Source organism: Mirounga leonina, unplaced genomic scaffold (assembly GCF_011800145.1).
Source record: "Mirounga leonina isolate KUSES-001 unplaced genomic scaffold, KU_Mleo_1.0 Mir_418, whole genome shotgun sequence".
Taxonomy (NCBI): domain Eukaryota; kingdom Metazoa; phylum Chordata; class Mammalia; order Carnivora; family Phocidae; genus Mirounga; species Mirounga leonina.
The window spans coordinates 10664506-10687861 of record NW_023270739.1 but is presented as its reverse complement, the minus strand read 5'-3'; the positions used below and the strand labels follow the sequence as shown (position 1 = coordinate 10687861).

Sequence of the window (23356 nt, the reverse complement as noted above, 5' to 3'; positions counted from 1 at the left end):
GAAGCAAGGGAAGCTGGCTCTTCTTCCAAGCTCTGCCAAGGGTTTAGCGTGAGAACAGGGACACAAGATCCTCAAGGTTCTCAGGTGCTGCTGACGTGGGAAACATCATATCTGTGTGGGCTTTACCGGAAATGGTGCCAGATGTTTCGTGGAACCTCCTTGAAGGAAGAGTCAAGGTGACCCAGCCACTCCTGCCCGTCTGCCACCAGCCCCCAGCTTTGCGACCTCTCTTCCCTCAAAACCAAGCTTCCTGCCGGGACCTGAACAACAGCGACAGACTGAGATGTATCATAATGATGACAACATATAAAATGTGATGGCGAAAGAATAAATCTCTACCGTTTCTCTGCTACTTGGAGTGGGCCGGGTGCATTTCCATGGTTACTGCTTTCAACATTCACACTGACTCTATAAAGTTGAGATTCTCATCACTGTTACAGGTCAGGAAGCTCGAGGAGGTGAAGTGACTTCTTTCGAGTCACGTAGTGACACAGCGGGGGAGCTGGATTGACACCCAGGTCTGTCCGACCCCAGTGCCCAGAACCCAGACTGGTGTTCCGTATGGACTGCGGGGCAGGCTGGGTAAATGTCCCCAAGGGTCTTCTCTCCACTGCCCCTTTCCCCAGACACGAATGTGTTCTTCCCTTGGGGTCAGCTTCTGTGCTTTCTTTCCTCCTCCTCCTCAGTCTCTCTGGGGGTCTGCCCCAAAGACCTGCCGCTCTCTTGACCCTTCTCCTGGTTGTGTGTCCCCACACCTGCACCCTAAAGTTGTCCTGTGTGGCTCGCGTCCACACAGAGTTCTGTGCCGAGTCGGTCTTTGGTCTCTTACACCGGATGATAAAGTACGTAGCACAGCAAGGACCGGGGACAAGGGAGAGTGTTTCAAAAGACAAAGATTAATTCCCAAACGACAGAATTTTCCGTTTGGACAGAACTGTAGAGGTTTTCTTGGTCTGACCATGCCATCTTGATGATGAAGAAGCTCAGCCTCGGAGGGGAGCATGAAGAGCACTGGGTGAGTGAGTGGAGGGGCTAGTGAGCACTGGGACTCACGGTCCCAACTCTGGGTCCCATGCTCTTCTCCGTGTCCCCAGAGGGCCCACCATCACTTCACGCTGCCAAGAGGAGGGCAAAGGCTCAAGAAAGGCCAAAGAGATGTCGGGACGGCCTAGCTGGAAGCCAGGGCTACCCCTGGGAGTCCTACTGAGCCAGGAAGCCTCGTGCGCTCTGTCTAGGGGACAGGGGAGGCAGCCAAGTCAGAAACCTACAAGACTGGGTTGGAAGGAATTCTAGAAGGCCAGCTGGCCTCCGCTGGATTGGGGAGCTCCCTCCCTACAAGGCAGCTGATGAGAGCAAGGCGGGTTGCATGGGATGGAGGTGCAACGGTGGGCTCTCGGGTCAGCCAGAACTGGGTTTGAACTCTGAGCTGGGTCAGCATCCCTGAGCAAGAGCTGACAGTTCCTTTGGCTGAGATCAAGTGAAGAGATGACAGTTCTTTGGGCTTCCATTTCCACATGTGCATAGCGTGGACAGTAATACCTCCGTAGATCACAAAATGGCTACAAATCATTTCTCTCTCAATCTGCAGCCTCTGCGGATACTCCCCACACTGACTCTGGGATGGCCTGTGACTTGCTCACACAGGACACAGGACACAGTGCTCTGGCGGCGGGGTTTGCCCCTGCTGACAAGGCCGCTTACCATGCTTCTGTGAAGTGTCCGGCACAAAGCGAGATATGCAGCAGGTACTCAATAGATGGCAGCTGTAATTTCTTCCACAGGTTCTATTTCTGCTTTTCAAACATGCACCCCCCCATCAGATACTTATTATGTATCTACAATGTGCAGGTGTACGTGCTGGGCCCTGGGACAAACGAGAAAGACAAAGTTCCTGACCTTCCGGAGCTTCTTTCTGGTGGAGGGAGAAGACACAGAACCAACCAAGATAGATTCCGAGGGGGCGAGGGCTAACGAGGCAAGCAGATCAGGGAACAAGATGGGGGAACCCTGAGGACTGGCCAGGGAAGGCCTGCCGGGGATGTGAATTTGAGACTTGGATAAGGAGAAGGACCCAGCCCTGAGGAAGTCTGGGCAAGAAGCTTTCCAAGGAGAGGGAGCAGCTCTTGGGGGTAACTGAGGGTAGCGTGTTCAAGCAAGAAGAGGGGAAGATGGGCGAGTGAGGGGCAGGAGGACAGAAGATGCTGGGGAGCCGGCAGGTGACATGGGGCCGGGAAGGCCACGGCGGCAGCTGTAGTATATCCTAAACGCCAACTAGAAATCATCGGAGAGTTTTAAAGATGCTGACCTGATAGACAGACGGTCCCCAGCTTATGATGGGTTGACTTAATAATTTTTCAACTTTATGATGGTGCGAAAGTGATATGCATTCAGTAGAAACCGTGCTTCGTGTTTTGAATTTACATTTTTTCCCCCAGGCTATCAATATGCAGTAGGGATGCTCTCTCTTGATGTTGGGCAGCCGTCGCCACGGCTCCCGGTCATCCCCGGGATCACAGGGTCAACAACTGATACACCGCCAATCACTCTGCACCCAGACAAGCCATTCTGTTTCTCACTTTCCATACAGTATTCCATAAATTGAATGAGATAGTCAACATTTTATTATAAAATAGGCTTTGTGTTAAGATGATTTTGCCCAGCTGTAGGGCAATGTAAGTGTTCTGAGCACGTTTAAGGTTGGCGAGGCTAAGCCAGGACACTTGGTAGGGTAGGTGTATTAAATGTATTTTCGACTTATGGTATTTTCAGCTGGTGATGGGTTTATTGGGCTATAACCCCATCCACCATAAGTCAAGGAAGATCTGTCTATTTTTAGAAGATCACTCTGGCTGTTACATGGACAAGGGAGTTCCCTTTCACTTTCTAGAACAGTGCTTTTCAACCTGAAGCATGCTCAAGATCACTGCAGCACTGATTCCTGGGCCCCACTCTAGAGGTGCCCGTCGGCTAGGTCTGGGTGGGACCGAGATTTTGTATTTCCAACGAGCTCCCGGGTGATCTAAAGCGTGGGCCCCTTTACCTCAGCTAACGTTCTCTTTCCTCCGCTCACAGAAAACAGAGAAGACCCATCTGCCACGTGGTCCCCTGGAGCTGCACTTAGTACTTCGGTAACTTTGTCAAAGGAACACAGAAGAGCAAGCGTCTCCTGGCCAGATGGCCAGGATGCTGTGACCCGGAGCCCTCCTGGCCAGCCCCCTCTGTCCCGAGACCGTTCTCACCTGCTGCTGGGATGGGAGGGCGGTCTCCCGCGTGCTGGAAGAGGAGCTGGCTCCACGGTTGTAGCGGGCAACGTTCATTCTTTCTCAACAGAATTCTAGAGGGACCCGGGCACAGGAGCCCACACACCAGCTCCCCTAATTCATTGTGGCATTCACGTAGGGCCTGCTTCTGACTCAAAGGTTTACAAACACACCCGAAATGTTTCTTCAATTAAAAATCAATCCAACAGGCACCAGTCAGCCTGCTGCATCATAATTGGATGTGCAGGATGGAGCAGAAGGAGGAATTCTCACCATCTCCATCAGCCTGTGGTACTGCTCTATGATTTTTTATTATGTTCTGCTAAGTCGCTTGCGTTAGGGTGTGGAAGTCCTCGGGCTCTCTGGGGTATTGTCAGGATGGCAATACTTGTCACAACGCGTTAGGGGCGAATCGTGCGCCTGCCATGCCGAGGGATGCGTGCGCTTTGAAGAGAAGGGCTCTGCGGTTAGCGTCTGCGGCAGACGTGAGAGGGGCCAGGGTTTTCTTTTAAGCGGGCTGGGAGGGAAGGTGCTGCCGGGGGTCCTGCCTCCAGCCGGCACTAAGAGGGAGGGGCTCTGTTTTGCCTGTATCCTTTTATTGATGGCGACTGTCTACAGAGGGATGGATTTGGGGTGTTAATAATTGAAAAACCTTTCTTTCTAATTGTCTGTGCATTCCAGATTGCGAATTCCATAGCTAGCACAGAGGTTAAAAAAAAAAAAAAACTATGAGGAAAGGGAATCTAATATTTGCTGTAGACCTACTACCCACTGGGCACTTTAGCGCCTCTTATTTTACAAAACCCAGACACCGATCTGTGACCTTGACGGTATCATTGCCACTTCACAGGTAAGTCGGATGATGCTCAAAAAGCCTGGGTAACTTGCCCAAATTCACACAGCTAGTAAGTGGTGCAGCTGGACTTTGAACCCAGATATTTCTCTTTTTGTTGTCCTGCATCACTTTACCTCTCCTAAATACCGACCATGTGCAGATGCTGTGGTCAGGGTTTTCAGATCTGTAAATATTCACTGAATCCAAATATATGCCAAGGGCTTTCGAACACAGTCTCTCCTTTAATCCTAATCAGGACCCTAGGAGGCAAATATGTATTAACTCTCTTTATAGAAGGAGAAAGATAACCAAAGGTGTTGATGACCTGCCCAAGATCACCATTGGAGGAGTAAAGGAGCCCGTGGGATTTGAACCTGGAGCTCTTTGTGAGTCTAGTGGCCTTTTGTGTGGGAGCACAAATAGGAAGACTTTGGTCAACGGTGCTGTCAAATGATAGGGAGCCTCTGACTGTATGTTGGGGCTAAGTCCTGGCTATGCATGATCTCACCTGGTCATGACAACAACCTTGGGGGGGGGGGGGCTACTGTCACTGCCATTCCTGGGTTACAGATGAGGAAACCAAGGCTGGGAGAGCTGGTTTGTCCAAGGGTCAAAGCCAAGAAGTGGCAGAGCCACCAAGACCGCACAGGGCCTGACTCCAGGGACCAAATTATTCAAGGTCAGGCCACTTGATTCTGATTAGAAAGCATGTTGGATTTATCTCTTTCATTTTCCCCTGAGTTTGGAGGTACCCATTGGCTACTAATCTTGATTCAGCATATTTTGTTGATAAACGGAACGTATGAACAAGAGGCGTGAATGGGACCAAGAAAAACCAGGGATGCTCTATGAGGTGAGAACCTGGAATTATCTGGAACTCACTCACCTGGGCAGATGCAGTCTCTGAGCTTCAGGTAACCCATCTGAGGGGCCTGAAGGGCATTTGTGTTGCCTGAAGAACAGAAGACTAATCTCAGCCATCATTCAGCACGAATCTCAAGGATTGGATTTTATTTTCATTTGAAATGGCAGAGAGGATAAGAGAAGAGACATAGGAAGAGAGGTCTGCTAACAGCCCCGTCGCTCGCTCAAGTGCTGCCTGGTGGGGGAGTGTGCGTGCCCAAACTGAAGGCTGGGTGAGAAGCCAAAGGGACACAGAAGTTTAGGCGTGAGTCTGGGGCTCTGGTCTAGCTCAGTCCCTTATGGAGCCTCACTGATGGGTTTGAGCCGGCGGGAGGCCACCTGTCCTGGTTTCCCCTGTGCCCTCTGTAAACCCATCTGCTCCCCTCTGTCTCACCCACGCCTTAAGCTCTAACCACACTAGAGCCTGTGTGTTCCCAGCGGGCCTGGGGGCCTCTTTGTTCCCTGAATATGCTGCATGCTCCACCTTCTCTCCCTGTGTGCTTTCTACAGGCCGTCTACTTGCGCCCGCAACTCAATGCAGGCAACACCTCCCCTTGGACCTATTCCCTGTCTCTTCCTTTCTCCACCGCCCAGACGGGCTGGGGGATCCTCCCACAGAATCTCTCTAGAGTAAGAACCTGTTACCTGTCTGGGGCAGGCTGAATTCTAAGCTGGCCACCCCCCCCAAATCCTGCCCCGTGGCATACACACTTGTACAACCCCCACCCTTGAGTGTGAGCCGAACCCAGTAATGGGATGGAATGCCACTCCTGTGGGTTACATGATGGAACAGCCTGCAGAGAGTCTCCTGCTGGCTTTGAAGAAGTAAGCTGTCATACTGTCAGAGGCCACATGGCTAAGACCTAAGGGTGGCCTCCTGTTGCTCAGAAGGACCCCAGCCAATGGCCAGCAAGGAAACGGGGACTTCAGTCCTAGAACTGAATTCTGCCAAAAGCTGAATGAGCTTAGCGGTGGACCCTGACTCCCATGAGATCACAGCTCCAGCCAACACCTTGATGGTAGTCCTGGGAGCTGAGCAGGGGACCCTGCTAGCACCCATCCAGACTCCAGACCCCCCAAACTGCAAGATACTAAATGTTATTTAAGCTGCTAAATCTGTAGCAATTTGTTCTACAACAGTAGATAACTAATACACTGAGTCATGAAGATGCTATCTACTCCTTGAAAGCAAAAATAGGGTCTTCTTATAAATATCCCCAGCTTCACAAGAGCCTGGCACACCACAGTAATAGATGCTTACACAGTATTTGCTGAGCGGTCACGTGAATGTGGGAGATTCGGAACCTGAGGCCACAAGAAGGGAAAGACTTTGCTTGAGGTCACATAGCAGGTCAGGATGGAGCTGGTACGAGCAGCTCTGTGCTTTTCCCCTTTGTCCCCGCTCATCTTTACCTGCTACCTGTTACGTTCAGCAAGTTCTCTGTGTTTCTGCACAGAGGTCCTGGGCCTATGAACCTCCAGGAAAACCCCAGCCAATGGAGCCATTGAATTTCACCAGTGAGCTTCCGCCAATGCACAGTGGGACTCTCAAAGTGAGGCATCTGCTTCCATCAGTTACGCTCTACGTAACTCATTCCCGGATGTCTCTGGATGCAAGGTTCTACTCACTCCTCCCAACTCTCAGACCACTTTCTGCATGTGAACCTTTTCGTGTCCGAGTGCTTGCTCCTTCACTGGTTTGCCCCTGCTTTACTCCCTCCCCACCAATAACAAGCGGTATTTATTGAACACTTAACAAGTGTACCAGGTACTGCTCTCAGCACGCCACAGGCGTGAACTCATTTAATCCTGGAAACATCCCATGGAGTTGCAGCCATAGACTGGACAGGCATCTCCAAGGTGACTCAAAGACAGAATGAGCCACTCAGATTGCCTAACTGTGGGAGCTGAGGGGCAATGGAAGGAAGGAAATTGGGGATAGAGGAAATGTGTAAATCGAAGAGAAAGCTGGTGGGCCGAGGTGGGAGGGAGATACACAGGACACCCAGTATGGAAAAGTACAGCCTTGAGGGGGTGACCTCGGGGCTTTGAATCCACACACCCCTGGCAACGAGAGAGACGCTTTCAAAGACATAAATTGGATCATATAACTTTGTGTAAATGTGTTCAATAACTTCTCACCACACTGAGAATAAAATCCAAAATGTTCTGGTGAGTTTCTAATGTTCTATAATCTTAATCTCACACCGTATCCCTGCTTTGCCTCAGCCACGCTCTTCTACCATGTTTTTGAATGTCCGAGCCCCCTCCCACCACAGGGCCTTTACGCTTGCTATTTTATCCACCTGGAAAAAAAATTTTTTTTTCTCAGCAACTCACATTCCTGACTCCTTTTCTCCTCCTTCAGGTCTCTGCAGGAATGTCCCCTCCTTAGATTTCCCCTGACCACATCACCCAAGGAAGGTCCCTCTCTTGACATTGTTATTATCAATCTCAGTTCCTTCCAAAGAACTTATCACAATTATAATAATCTTACTCAACTATTTATTTTCTGTTCATACCGCTGTACTTATGTTCTTAACCCTGGCTGCACACCACAAGCGTAAAACAATGCAAGGTCTTCACCACACAAATATTCTTACTTAACTGGTCTGCAATGGAGCTCGAAGGTGCATTTGTTTTAAGAGCTCCCCAGGTGATTCAGTTTGGCCCCAGCCAAGGTTGACAATCAGTGCACTAGAGTGTCAGCCACATAAGGGCGGGGATCACATCAATACTTCCAGATAAAGGCTTGGTAGATGTTTGTTGCATCAATACACTAAGGAAAAGAAACAGCAGTTGCTTTCCAGCAGTGATAGTGGTTCCAGAATATGTGTTTCCCTATAATACACCCCTTTTCCTTAAGGTCGTTTGAGTAGAGCTCTACTCTTTAGAATCAATTCTTCTTTTATTCTCAAAACCACCACCCTCACCGGAAGACAAGAGCCCTTGGTTTTCAGTGCTGGAGAGGAGCGCGACCCAAGCCTAAGTCTGTCAGACCATCTCTCCCTTCTCCCTTTGACTGGGTGTAGAGCAGCAGGGTGGGGCTGTGGGGAGGTCAGGGCCCGTCTGCCTACCTGTCCATGGAGAGTTGAGCGACCAGGGTGACATCCGTGTTGTCCGAAACAGGCTCATACTCATAGTGCAAGAAGTACAGGTGGGTTCGGTGGACAGTGAACCGCTCTCGCCGGAACTCATAACACAGGTCATCCTCATCGAGCTCAGAGAGCTGCTTCTGGAGCTGAAATGTAGGAGAAGAGGGTATGGGACCAAGAAGGGAAGCCCCAAGGAGCCAGGAGCCTGCCCTTGCCTGAGATGGTTACTCATTGGATGTTGGTGATGGGTCAAACATGGGAGGACAGGATCACTGGTTTTAGTTTCCTCTGCAATTTAATTTTAAAAAGGCAATGATGAAGGGCAGTTGTCCTCGCCATCTGAGAAACAAGCACCCTCTTAGCTGAGAATGATGGTGGTCACTGACAAATACATAAGCAACCACAAACTCCTTAAAAACAAACAAAAAATGCTTTGGTAGGTGACCTAGTACAATTCCAAGTAACAGGGAAGAAAGTACCAAAATCCAAATGGGGCAGTGTCTTTGCATGAGCTTCTCTCCTGCCTAGAGCTACAGACTTCAATCTCTGTAGCAGGTATTGAAGAAAAAGACTAAACCAACCCATAAACAAAATTTAAAAATCTGTTCCTTTCATTTCATCCAAGTCTTGGCATCCACTCTTCTTTCTTGTTTCTAACTCTCGGGAAGTCCTGCTCCCTCAATCTGCTGGTAGAAGTTCTTTACATAGCTCTACTTGCCTTCCTACCCCAACCAGTGCAAGAGCTGGTTGACCTGCCAACAGTCCTGCCAACAGGACAATATCAACAAGCCAACAGGTTGACCTGCCAACAGCACAATATCCAGATCTGAGGATGTGCAGCTGCCAATCCACAACCATGTCATGCCAACCCCATCATATCCCTCCCAGGCAGGGGTGACTGGGCCTGCTTCTCAGATGATTTGCGATGAAAAAGTAAAAGAACTTCAATAGGGCTAGAAATCAGATCACTGAATGCGTGGGGGCAGAGTGGATAGATTGGGAAGAAGCAGGAGAGAACTTTTTTGGGGGATGGAAATGTTCTATGTCATGGTTAGAGTCATGGTTACAAGGGTGTATACATTTGTGAGAAGTCAACAAACTACACACTTAGAATGGGTGGATTTATTATATGCAAACTATATTTCAAATGAATTTGCCAAAGGTCATATGGCTGGTTCCAATATTTTTTCTGTGACATCAGCCTAGTCCATTACACGATGGCAGATAGTTGAATGTAGATTATAGTTTACATGGCTAGAGCTACTAATCTAGCTGAATGTAACAGACCAGTTTTCCAAGAAGAATGTGTACATATATTTTAAATCTCCAAGCCAAGAGTGTAGTAAACAAGAATTATATTAACTCACTTCTGTATGACCCTGTCTCAGCTAAAACCATTGTCTTCATAGATATAGCTAGATTAAACTATAGCCTTATTTCTCAAGATATGTGTGACAGCACATGACTGCGTTAATCCCTTCCATTCTTCACCCCCTCCCACGTCTCTACTCTTTATCATGAGACTTGATGTGGCTAATAAAATGGTAAGGAAGCAACACTGCCCTAATAGTGAGACTAGGCCTCAAGAACTGCGTGTTTCTTTCTTTTTTTTTTTTTTTTTTAAGATTTTATTTATTTATTTGACAGAGAGAGAACACAAGTAGGCAGAGGGAGAGGGAGAAGCAGGCTCCCCGCAGAGCAGGGAGCCCGAAGCAGGACTCGATCCCAGGACCCTGGGATCATGACCTGAACCTGAGCCGAAGGCAGCCGCTTAACCGACTGAGCCACCCAGGCGCCCAAACTGCGTGTTTCTTGAATCTCCAGCACTACCATGAGAAAATGCTTGGGCGGCCCGCTGGAGGATGACACACACCTGGAGTAGAGCAGAAGCTCTACAATTGCCCCAGGTGTGGGAGCAAGCCCAGCCAAGCTCAGCTCAGCTGCCGCGATAAACACTTCTCACTGTATTCCACTGAGGTTTTACAGGTTGGGAGCCATAGATAACCGACAGGGGGTCACTGGCATTTTGTGCAGGGAGCTTTTGCATTATGCTACCTGTCCCATATATCCCCGAACAGTTAGCCTCCTGGGCCCCAGCCCACTAAATGCTTGTAGAGTTCTCCAGACAGCCTCGTACAACTCCAAATGCACCCACCTACTTCCAAATGCCACTTAGGGGATCAGTGGAGATTCAGTGATCGAGGAGATGTTCTCATCCATCATGAAGATTTTTAACTGTTAACAAGGATGCAATCAGGAAGACTCTTCCATTTTTGAAGTTTGATTTGAAGTCCTGGCCTATTTGAAGGTTCATGTAAGCCCAGGACATGGGAATTCTCATTCCGTCTAATATTCTAGGAGCCAAGGGACCCCTTCTGACCTGCAGGATTAAATCCAGGTCCTTGCTGACAATCATATCCTCTCTCTCTGACCCATCACCACCACCCCCCAACCCCATGTCCTCTGTATTTGCACCAGGGATCTCTCTGCTCCCCGAACCTGCCTTTCCCTCTTTCCCTCTGTGACGCTGTATATGTTCTTCCCTCTCTACTCTCCTCACCTGCTCTTCTCCACTAGGGGACCTTCTATTTACCTTTCAAGATTCAGCCTGGATGACACCTCGTCTGAGACCTCTGTTAGCCCTGCCAGGTAGAGCTGGTCCACTTCTCCGTGCCTCAAGAGCCCTCAATTCATAACTCCACTAAAGCACTTGTCAATTTGAACTGAAATTATTTAAGGGCAACTTTCCTGGTGACACAGTGACACTTTACCATTGCCCCTAGCACCGTGCCCACGGTATGACAGATGCTTAATATTCATGTGCTGCATGCATGAGAAATATCTGCTACACGAAGACTGTAATCATTAGAAGGCCTGTCTTTCTAATTTTCCCATCGTATCCTCTAATGTTATGCATAGAAGGTGATCATCCTTAAGCCCATTATCTGGTCCGATATTTGCAGTTCAAAGGTCTGTGATGGCTGAAAATGTGCTGGACAGCAAACAAGCATGCACTTGGCTCTGTGCAAGGTGCTGGGTACGTGTTATCCCTTCCCCTGGAGCCCTCCAGTGAGGCATGTGCAGCCTCATTTGACAGCTGAAAAGCAGTTTCAAGGTCTTGAGGTCACTCAGGGAGGTCAAACTGGGGCCTGTGTCCTTCTACTACCGAGCTACCTCTCCAGGAAAGATGCTCATTCCGCCTTGGGTCAAGAAGCACACAAGCACCGTGGCTGAGGTGGCGGGTTCTATCCCACTCCTGTCTGTACAGTCTTGGGCGAGTGGGTGAGGTACTTAACCCTTCTGAGCTTCAACTTCCTCAAGTGTAAAATGGGGAAGATAATAGGAACTACCCAGGGGGTTGTAGGAGGGTTCCAAGAGATTCTGCATGTGCAGAGTACAGTGTTTGGAATAAAGACACAGCAGACGTCATCTGTTACCATGGTGGTTATCAGAGTTCAGAAGGGGAGACACCTGGGTGGATGCTTTCTGTCCTCAGCCACCACCTGGAGGAGACAGTAGGGCGAGGGCAGGGAAAGCAGGAGTCTCGCTGAGCCTGGATAGCACTTCTGTCTCATGAGTGTTGGAGATACTCGCACATCTTCCTCCTTGAGGAACCCAAATATACCTAGAAACTATAATGTAGCCCCCCAATGGGGAACTTAACCAACTCATACCCTCCTTCTCTCTCACCCACACTGCAAAAGAACACTCGCAATTATTCCCTTTTAGAGAATAAATATCTGCAAAGCTCTTTGCAAAAGCAGGGTTGTTTTTTTGGGGGGGGGGTTTGATTTGTGTGGTGTTTTTAATGTGTTGACAGGAGTGCATGGCTTCAGTTCAGTGAAGACAGGAGTGGGAACCTGTGAGGACGGGTATAGATGTGTGTGTGGGGGGGGGGGGGGGTCTTTCTTTGATGAGCCTTCAAAGAGAAGGTATCCTCACCATGTGAGAAAGGAAATTAGTGGCCAGAGCATGAGAAATGCATGTGTGTATTGAGTCAGGAAAAAAACAACATTCCAAGGTAAATAGCTCCAGGAGCCATTTTCTGAAAAGCACCCATATATAGTGGGCTCCTCAAGGCAGGAGCTGTATCGCATTCATCTCTCAATTTCCTGTACCTAGAACATCTAGAGCACCCTGTGTACACAACAGGCCTCTACTGGATGTACTCACAGCCATGTACTCATGTTAAAGAAGGAACAGTGACGAATGAAAGTGCTCCCAGAACTACCAGAGCATGGCCTGACGTGGTCGGGAGGGTCTACCAGCAGTCCTGGGGGATAAGAAGCCTCTATGAACTTCCTGGTACCAATGATGTGGTTCAGTGGCATCCACATCCCGAGGTCACCTTTGGCCATCACAGTGCTTTAGGGGTAGGGTCTAGGGAATACTGTTGTCTATCAACCACACTGGGTATTGTGGCAAAAGCACATCAACTATGATGTCCGACATACGATGTCAAAATCTATGGGACTCTGGACCAACCAGATTGCCTTCCTTGCGTTTGATGTTATGAACATTCTCAACATGGCGGTTTGTACCTTTGCTCAGCTAATATGGATGAAGCACCTGCTCCGTGCCAGGTGCAGTGCTAAATGCTTTCAGGTGGATTGCTTTATTAATTTAATCCTTGAGCACACATCTCTGTTTTACAAAGGAGGAAACTGAGGCTCAGAGGATTTCAAAAATCTGCCAGTTACATGGCTAGGGAGAAGCAGTTCTGGACTGAGAATCCAGTCTTGGGACCTCACACCAGGGCAATCTTTGCAGTGTGGTGACTCCTCTCCCAGGGGATGGATGCAAGGATCAAAGAGACGGTGGAAGACACAATGCTCCATGAAAAAGCAGGCCATAAAAATGCATATGCAGTATGATCCCAATAGAGCAGAGAGACAAACAAACAAAAAGTCACATAGAAAACAGACCAAAGGGAACACATTACAATGTTAACAAAGCTTTTCTCTGACTGGTAGGTTCACAGATGAATTGTACGGGCTTCTTTCTACTTTTCTGTCCTTAACAAGTTCCCTGCAATTTTCTCAAAGGAGCTAATGCGTGTAAAAGTGCTTTGTAAACTGTAAAGTGCTACACAAACCCCAAGCAATGTTATGATTACATTATGTACCTTTTCAAATTCTAATCTAGGATTTCTTATTGCTGACTGCATGGCTGATGTTATCTCAGGGGGAAGGCGGGAACAGCTTAGAAACAACCTCCTTTCCCACCCAGGGCATGGGTGATTTCTCCAGGGAGATGCTGAGCTGGAAGGAGGGCTTTCATTAACAGGGCCTGAACGCTACCGGACTCCATCCTGGGGCCACGGGGGAGTAGTAGGCTCCTGACAAGCAAGTCACAGAAACAAAAGACCGATTTCTCCTGAGATAAAATACATTTGCTAAATTGCTTCTTTGGGCAGCCAACTGAGGCACAGGAAGATTTGGACTCAAGGGAAAATGACCCTTTAAGCAGTTTGCATTTATTTCTTCCCATCCTTAAGGACAGTGGCCTGGAGTGACCCCTGAGATGTCAGAAATGATGGCTGGTCAGGCCGGAGGATTCAGAGGGGTTGGAAGTAGGTTCCTGGCACCAGCCCAGTGGACTTCTGTTCAAAGTCAGGAAAAACTACAGAGAGAGGTTATGGGGATAACTGGAAATGGAGACCTGTTCCCTCAGACACTCATTTTCCATGTGACCTTGAGCAAGTCATTTCTCCGGTTCCTAAGACAAAGTTTGGGTTTCATAAAAGACTCTCAAGGATCAAGTGCTCACTAGGGTCAGGGAACATGCTGGGAGCTTGGCAGGCACTTTCTCATTTAATATTCACACTGACTCCATGGCTTAGGGACAATGGTCCGCCTTGTTTATGGATGAAAGCATTCATCATCTGAAAGGTTTAGCCACTTGTTCAAGGTCATACGATGAGTGAACAGAGCTGAGATATTACATCCATGTGTATTTTCTCTGCGTTCTTGTACATAACTAAGTCACTACGATGCCTTCCTTGTTAATCAATATCTGGGGCTCTTTCCAGGTCTAACGCTAGATGGTCCTATGACTACAGGGGACTGAATGCATGTAACCCCCACGTTGGTGGGGACCTTCTGCATGCACCAAGATTCATGGTCTCTTCTCTTCCTGGGTGCACAGAGAGGCTGCCTTCCCGACCTTCCTGCATGGCCAAGGCTGGTCAGTGGAATGTGGGTAGGTTCTCGCTACCATGGGCACCACTTTCAAGGTAGACTCATGCACACACCTCTCTGTCGGCCAGAGCAAGGGCATCCAGGAGAGGAGTCCAAGGCTCTGTGGAGGGCAGAGCCACAAGATGGAAGGAGTCTGGGCCCCTGAACCTAGAGAAAAGCCACCTGCCAATCAGAAACACCCATTTGGACTTAACGTGAGTAATACCCTTCCAGCGTGCTGAGCCCATTGTACAATTGCTTGTGTTACTTTAACACACCTACTTGCCTCTTCTAGCCAGTGAGTGATGAAGACAGAGTACAACAGACCAAGCAAGGCATCTACTCCTTCTTATGACACCTCTCCTTCTGATGCCTCAGCAGCACGGGTAGAAGTATCTGGTGGGTAAAGTAACACTCCAGAATGCTGCTTGATACTTTCAACGTTTACTTTCAGGTTTCCGTCGCCTTGATACCTAGGACTTCATCTGTTCCTCCTAATATCTGAACGAGACGGGCAGGGCTGCCCTCAGCTGATTTGCTCAGAGAAGCTGGGACTCTAACGCATGTCTCCTGAAACCTACCTCAGGGCTCCTCCCTGTGGTTTTCTGGGGAGCAGGTAAGCCTTATTAAACCACCCAGACAGGTAGAGAAAGATTACGAGCTCACTGATTGCCTGCTGTGTGTATGAATCAACGAAGTTCCAGGAACTCAAAACACTTACTAAGGAAAAGCAAACCATGGGCCACTTTCCTTCTTTCATGGGACGGGAAAGTCTTGGATTTAGGTCTATTCAGGGAAGGTTCAGAGAGTCTTTCCAGCACTCAGCCTATGAGGAAATAATGAGGAAAAGGCCTGGTCTCTCTCCCAGGTATCAATATTAATTTGTACATGACACCCAATTAATAGGCCCTTACTGTATGCCAAGCCCTGTGCCAGGATTGGGGAATGAACCCCAGTTTCTACATTTAAATTGTTCATCTGGTCTGGGTGGGGGGACAACGAAGCAAGTCAGCAAGCATAATACTGCGTATTCATACCAATGAGACTTAATGGGGGGTGGGTGGGCAGGTGCTGTGTACACACTGACCGGCCCCATTTAGTCCTCACTGAGCCTGTCAGGTGGGACTAGTTGTGATCCCCAATTTACAGATGGGAAAGCTGAGGCACAAAGAGTCTAAGCAAATGGCCCAAACTCTCCTACTCAGTATTCCTTAGATTTTACATGCGGCAGTCTTGTTCCAGAGCTGCCCTCTTAGATGCGGCACAAGGAGCCGGCTCGTGGAGGAAGAGTCTTCCAGAAGAGTGCAAGGAGCTGCTGCAAGCAAAAGCACACGAGGGGAGAGCACCTGGCATATGCAGACAGATTACAACCAGAGCCCAGAGGTGTGAAAGAGGGATGTGTGCAAGCTGGAGCTGGAGCAAAGCAGACGGGCCGCGATGGTGTGCCCACAGCCCAGACGCATCCCCTGAGCAGCCTGACCCCGTGGCTCCTCCCCTTGTCCCCGCCCCTGGCCTCGCAGGCAACGACTGTGATCCTTTGGGCTCTAGAAGTTACCACGCCCGTGGAGGGCCCCTGGAGGAGGGCCCTGTGTGGCGCTGTCCACCCAGGGGCTCCGCTGCCCGCCACGGGATTAAAGAGCTGGTGACATGCAGCCTGCACGGGAGCGCACTAATGCATTCTGCTTTTTCTCTGAGGTTTCTCCGGGATACAGCTGTTTCCACAGAGCCATCTGTTCCCTGGCACGGCCGTGCAGACTGATGCCGTAACGTGTTTCTAGAGTCGGCTTCTATATGTCTTATTTTTAACTTCTAATGGAGCCCTGGGGACGCTGTGGTCTTTTCTTCTGTGGGCTCGGTATCAGGGAACGTGGCCGTACGGGCTGCCCCAAACCCTTGTTGGAGGAGAGAGTTGAGTCTGGAAACCCTCCTTTCAGAGGTGAGGGGGGGATCTCAGCAGCTGGAAGGCAAGGCATCAGGACAAGCTTCCTGGCCAACGCTCCTGCGGATGGGCGGGACTCCACACACCTTAACCCCCTCAACCCTCATGACAGCCGAGGCTGGGCTTATTCACTGACCATTCGGTGAGACTACTGAGGCCGTGAGAGGGGAGAGCTATGCCTGAAGTCCTAGATCTAGTCCTCGGGCCAGGTATTTTGATGTCAAGGACAGGGATCTTTCCAGCACTCCACAGATGCTCCAAGAAAAGGACTTATAATAGTTCATGTGTTCCCCCAAATTTACTGAGCACCTAGCAGGGGCCAGGCCGTCTTTTACGGGCATGAAGATACGCTGATGAAAGAAAAAGATAAAATTCCCTGCAGTCACAGAACTTCCATTCTAGCAGGGAGAGACATAATCAACAAAATAAAAAAGTCAAGAATATAATCTATTGAGGAGTGATACGTTTCTATGCAGAAACATAAAGTCAGGAGCCCTGGGAGACAGGGGTGCTTGGGTACGGGGCGGGTACTGCAGGCGTAGAGCAGGGAGCGTTGTAAATACTTGCAGAAAGACCACTCATACGAGTTCCAACGCTGCCACCACCCCATTCCATGATTTCATTTCTCTGAGCCTCTACGTCCTCCTCTAGAAACAGAGGTAATAACTACCTTGCAGGGTTTGTGAAACAGTAAGAAATGGTTACAAGTAAAAACCACTAGAACGATCACCGAATAACCCGTAGTTCTCATTATATTCGTTTTATATCTGGAGCTCCATTCACTTGGGAAGCATGGCCCTGGTTCATCACTTCTGAGTGACAAGGACCTGCGTTTCCAATCATGGCCCACCGTTTAGGAGCTGTTTGACTTTGAGCAAGTAACTCATCCCTTCTGAGCTTTGGTTTCCTTATCTGTGAAATGTGACTCATAAAGCCTACCTCCCTCGATTGGGGTGAAGATTAAAGTTGCACTTCCTTTTCTCTTTCCCTGCAGGAAACCCCCAATTGGCAGAGGCTCAAAAAAGCAGATGAAGGTCTTGAAGTGACACAGAGAGCTGTCTCCATTCTAGGAGACACTAAAGCGACTAATGCCTAGCGCAGGGAGACAGACCCAACAGGCTTCAGCGTCTCCTGTGCCATCACTTGGAGGCTGGTCCCGGTTTCCTGGAGGGCTGTCTTGGCAAGGATGCTGGGGATGGGGCGGAGCCCGAGGGGAATGGGCGGGGCCATCGATTAGTAATGTCTGCTGCGGCCCTGGGCTAAGGGGGCTCTGAGTCTGCAGACACTGTCCACTGACTTATTACAATTCCACATACAGGTCAAAACTCGCTGGTGTCCAGTTTTTTGTTGTTTTTTTCTTTTTTTGCACGTTTTTGGCTGTTTGCTATGTTTCATAATTTAACTTCTACCACGACAACGCACGATTCTTTTACTATGGGTCATTCTGACTTACATGCCATTGGTTTTCCTTTCTTCAGCTGCCAGGGGAAGGAGGAACGGGGAGGGGAGCCCAGAAAGGGTTGTTCTGAAGCTGATGAAACTGAAAGTGACAGCTGTCAGAAAGGAAATCTGCAGAAGAAGCAGGATAGTCTGAGGCCATTTCCTGCCAGGATAAACAGCATCCTCCTTCCTCTGGCCAATTGCTGCCCCCTCAGCCTAGCCGGGGCAATCTTACTCACTGAAAACTGTAAACTGAGTTTCGTATACTTAGGTTACTAAAGGAAGCATAATGTTCTTTACCAAGATCCCCATCCAAATGGATTAAAACGTGCATATTCCAGTAGCCCTGCAATTTACAGGGTGAGCTTCCTTTATCTGGAATATTCCCGTAGGTGGAACAAGGCACTCTTGATGATACAGCATCACTTTATAAATACAGTGCTTAGGGAGAGTTGCAGGTTTCTGAATAACCAACGTATGGAAACATGCTACCCTATCTGCCAGGCTGTCAGGGACACCAGGGGGGTATCCTTATTTTTCACTGCTCTAGAGGACAGGACTCAGACTGATGGATTCCTTACAGATGGGAAGACTACACTCAACATGAGGAAGAATGGGTTAGCATCTGGAGCTTTCCCCAACAGTGGAGTAAGCTGTGGTAAGTGATGAGCTTCTTGTCTTTGGGAGGATTCCAGCAGAGGCCAGATGCAAGCCTATTAGAGATGCTACAGAAGGATTTTTGCATGGACTATGGGTGGAGAATATCCGTGGATTATCCACCCGTGTTCTGTGGAGCCCCAGGGTTCCCTGGATACACTTGAGGGGCGGGGGTGCTGAGGAAAAGGGAGGGGCGTTATGGGACAGGAGAGGCTGTGTGTCGCATCAGCTCCTGTCAATCTAAACCGCGGCCGGAGCCTGTTCTTCCAAACCAAACTATTTTGTCCTAGAGCAAGAACCCCAAACACAGAGTCTAAAACGGGGGCCTGCTCTTCCCACTCACACTGGCTTCCTGAATTCATTCATTTATTCTCTTTGGCAGCGAAGTCAGCCCAATGGCCTCTCCTTCCTTCCCGGAGTCTCTTAATTGGTGGGAAATCCACTTGGGGTCGTGTGGCCTGGAGCGAAGGTGATGGCCGTGCTACGCTTTACAGACATAGCTCTAAGCCACGCTGTAGGCTCCCCTCTCTGCCAGGCCAGCTGAGGAAAAATGTTAATCAAACCTGAAGACCATTTGTGGAACAACAGATTTGGACCCAATATCAGATGGGTTCGGTACTGCAATCTGTGAAAAAAACGCACCTCAGTGAACGCCGTGTTCCTGGTGCTGAGTCCCATTTTTGGTGATTTAACATAAAGCATCCATGAAACACTGTGACAGAGGCATCACTGTCCCCCATTTATCAGATGGCGAACCGAGGCTCAGAGCACTCGCATGACTCCTCTGAGTCACGCGTCTCCTGAATGAGCAAGCTGCGATGACAAGAGAGCCCACTGTCTTATCATCACCCTCATCATCACCTCTCTGGCGAAGAAATAATAATGAACTTGTGCGGCTGTTTATGTTCTTACATTGCCTTCCTCTGAATGTGCCCTGTTGCTGTTGACCTCTGGTCTCCGCCGCCCCTGCTGCTCCCTCCCTCCCACTAGGTCCATGCCCTGTACGCCCTCACTGCGCCTCTCTTGGCCTTCAGATCCTACCTCCTCCAGGAAGTCTTCTGTGATGCACCTGCTCTTCCCTAGTGTGTGGAATGCCCTTCTAGTATGCTACTGAAATGCCAGCTTGCTCTGAGGCTGGAGAATGACCCCCACTGTCTGCATCCCTCACTACAGCAGGCTTCGATTTGCGACGCTCCTCCTGGATCCCTAGCCCCGCCGCCGGTGACTGTTGGAACGACTATCTGCCCGGCAGACACTGCCACTGGAGTCCTTTCCCCTCTGGCACCTGCAGTCCCATGAAGAGGTTCCCAACTTCATTTCTTCGCGACTTGTCAAAGCTCTAACGACCCCGTCCCATGGATCGGGGAGCATCCAGCATCGGCCCAGATCCAAGATCTTACCCTTTCCCTCTGGCTGTGTTTGCTGCTAACACTTGACATACTCCCAAGGGCCCCGGGGTAGAATGCCCTACAGGGACGCAGTTCCAGGGACCCAATGTTACAGCCACTCTCCTGGCCCCAGTCCCTGCCCCAGGGGGTGGGCTCAGCCAGAGGAACCTGGCTGCAGCAGGGCATGGGGACCTGCCCTCTTGATTTATGAGGGCTAGTTGCACCTGCCCCCCTGTTCTTAGCACCCACAAAGCAACCCACCTGTTCTCTCCATCCCTGCTGCTGCCACCCTGGGTCAGAGCCCCAACGCCATCTTTTTGCCTGGGACGTAGCAAAGGTCTAACCGGCCTCCCTGCCTCTAACCCGTCCCTCTCATTGTGTGAAATCCCACTCAGGGAGTGATCTCCCTCGAATGTCAATCTGACCGTGATTAAAGCCCTTTGGCGGCTCCTCACTACCGACAGGTCAGTCTAAGCACGGCCAAGGCCCCTCCGGTCAGCTTCATTCTTTGTCACTGCCGACAGGCCTGTGCTCTAGAATGCCAACGACCAGCATGTTCTCCTTGGGCTCCCTACTTTTCAGCTGCTCTGCCCTTTACCTAGTACTTCCTTCATCTTATTTGTTCAATTCCTTCAATACATATTTGTTAAGTGCTTATGATGTGCTTCCTTCTCTGCTAGAGAAAGGAGTCCCCAGGGGTGAACAAGACAGGCAAAGTCTCTAAGGGTCTTATATTCTGGTCTTCTATTTGGGAAAAGAGATAGGAGACAGTTGCACGAACCAACTAATTGTGAATAGGAACAGGTGCACTGACGAAAAGAACCTGGGGCACATCACAGTGACTTCTAGCTTTACTGGAGGGGCGGGGCGGCGCGGGGCAAGTTTCTGAGGATGCCTGGGGGCAGGGGGTTCCAGGCAGAGGGGAAGCAAGCACAAAGGCCCTGCCTTGGGAATGAGCCTGGAATGCAGAAGGAACAGAGAGGTGGTGGGTGTGGCTGGTGCACAGTCAAGGGCACAGTGTTTGGGACAAACGCTGCGGAGAGCGCTCAGAGAAGGCTGCCCTCTCGCTCCTGGCCCTCCCTGCACCCAGAGAGACCATCCTCTTGGCATCTCTAACACTTGTTACGTGGCAAGTGACTTCCGTATAGGGACGGGGTCAGCCTCTAAGTTCAACCCCGGTGCCCTACATGGTGCCCGGCAGATGGCTGGCATTCACACATGCTTGTTGAGCAAATAAATGCAGTCACAGATTATGAGAAGGACCACTGACACCGTCCCCACCCCGATGACCCACCAGGGGAAGCTGGTGGTAGGAGAAGCGGGCTGGGTCATGTCTAAAGGGAGTCCCACTTTGTGAGGCCCTGAACAGTGCACTTGGGGGACTCACTGATGGGGACAATTAACTGACGGCTTCGTCCTGCCAAGGCTTTTTATATGAGTCTCAAAGGCAAGAGAATGGTTTTCATTTAGTGTTTGGGGGAGAAAGTGCCGAATGGGCACTCAGATATTGATGATGATGGCAAATACCGATTTGAGCAGGAAGGAAAAACCAGAACACAGCATTTGTCGAAACCTGTAAGTGCTTCCCAGAATCTGAGCCAGAGTTCAAGTGCTTAATGGTATTCTTTCCTCTACTTCCAGTGGGAGTGAAGGGCAGACACCGGCAAAGGCATGGAGGGTGATGAGGGGAAGGGCCGGAGCTTGAGGGGACCCCACTGTGCCCTGGGGGCTGAATACCGGAGGGCAGGGTGGCAGCCTTCTGTAAGCGCTCTCCACAGCTGTTGTCCCAAATACTGTCCCGGTAAAGAGCCAGGTAAGTGCGTCCTCCAGACCTTCCACAGGCACCCTCCCCTGCCACTGGGAGCCGAAAAGAATTCTCATGACGTCCAACATAAGAATATAACCAATAACAGTAATAGTAATAAAACAGAATTCTGACTCTTTTACCTGCTCACAATATCCTTCCAACCTGCTTCCTGCCTTCCTGATGCTCAGCTTCTGCTGTTCTCCTCCTCCCCCTCCAGCCCCCGGGGAACCTGGCCATCCTGCAGGTCCTCATACCGGCCCTGCCCCAGGGCCTTTGTACTGGCCACACCCCCCTACCTGGAATGTACTTTCCCTGCTCTGCCACCTCCCTCCCCCTTTCCTGAGGTATAATTGGCAATATAAAAAAATTACACGTCATGAAAATAATTTGGTGAGTTTGGACTTATGTTACCTTTGGGTTACTTTCACCACAATCAAGGTAATAAACATATCCATTGTGGCCCCCCCCCCCCCGCCCCGCCAAGTTTCTTAGGTTTTTTTCTGTGTGTTACGAGTGTGGTCAGAACACCTGACATGAGATCTACCCTCTTAAAATGTTTAAGTGCACCATGCCCTGTTAACTACCAGCACTACGTTTCACAGCAAATCTCTGGGACTTACTCATGTGGTGTAACATGGTGTAAACCGAACAAGGGCTCCCCATGACCCCGCTCCCCATCCCCTGGTAACCAGCATTCTGTTGTCTAGCTCTGTACGTTTACTATTTTAGATGCCTTCCCCGTGAGGTGTCATGCAGTATTTATCCTTCGGTGCCTGGTTTCTTTCACTTAGCCTACCGAGATCTCCCTGGCCCACCCATGTTGTCAAAGGGTAAGAGTTCCTTAGTTTTTAAGGCTGGACAACGTTCTATTGGACACATGCAGCACATGTGATCCGTTCATCTGTGGGTGGGCAGGGGGGTTGTCTCCACCTGCAGCCAACATGAGTAAAGCTGCAGTGACCAGTGCACATACTGTCTTCGGGGATCCCGATCTCAAGTGTTTGGGATACATCCCAGAAGTGGGACTGCTGGGTCATAGCACAGTCCTTTGTCATTTCTGGGGGAGCCTCCCTCCTGTTCCGCACAGTGGCCTCGGCATCGTGTATTCAACCAGTAATGGACAGCGTTCCAATTTCCCCACGTCTCACCAATTCCTGTTATCTTTTGTTCTTTGGTAAACAGATATCCTAACAGGTGTGTGGAGGTAGCTTATTGTGGCTTTGATTTCTATTTCCCTCACCCCTTGCTCTTCTATGGCTGGTTCTTTCTTGTCATTCAGGACTCAGAGGGAACATCACCTCGTCGGAGAAGCTCCCCCTGCCGCCTCACAACCCTGCAGACCAGGGGGGTAGCCCAGCTGCTCATTAATATGCCACCATGGAGCACAGGCCACTGGCTGATCACTTTCCCTGAAGGTTCATATAGTTGTCAACTGTTTCCCCCCGAGAATATTAGCACCACGACCGCAAGGACCAGTGTCCTTTTGTACCTGTGAGGGCTCAGTGCTCAGAACAGGAAGGCCCTCAGTAAATGCTCGCCTAATAAATTACTTGTGTGTCTAATACTGAGGGTCAAGGAAAGGGAGGAAATACTGAGCATCTGACACATGGTCAGGGCTGAGCCAGATGTTTCAAATGCAATTTCGTACTTAGTCTCACAACACGCCTTAAAGTTTTGCGTCTCCATTCGGTGGTTGAGGAAACGGAAGCACAGAGAGGCTGAGTAACTTGCCCGAGGTCACATACTTGGTAACTGGACAAACCCAGGTCAGCCTGACCCGCCACGTCCTCCCTGCCTTTTTCCTGACAGTGTGCTTCTTCCCCATTCCCTGCTCCCCAGAACTTGGAAGTCAC

At 49.8% G+C, this 23356-nt stretch overlaps 1 protein-coding gene across 5 annotated transcripts in view; it reads right to left on the bottom strand.

Moving 5' to 3' along the window:
* LARGE1 (LARGE xylosyl- and glucuronyltransferase 1) overlaps nt 1-23356 on the bottom strand; it is a 514447-nt gene that overhangs the window by 31345 nt on the left and 459746 nt on the right. For all 5 annotated transcript variants that reach the window (XM_034987635.1, XM_034987636.1, XM_034987633.1 and 2 more), the window contains one exon: nt 8076-8239. In XM_034987635.1, the coding sequence (XP_034843526.1) occupies nt 8076-8239 (164 nt within the window). The remainder of the gene's footprint in view (nt 1-8075; nt 8240-23356) is intronic.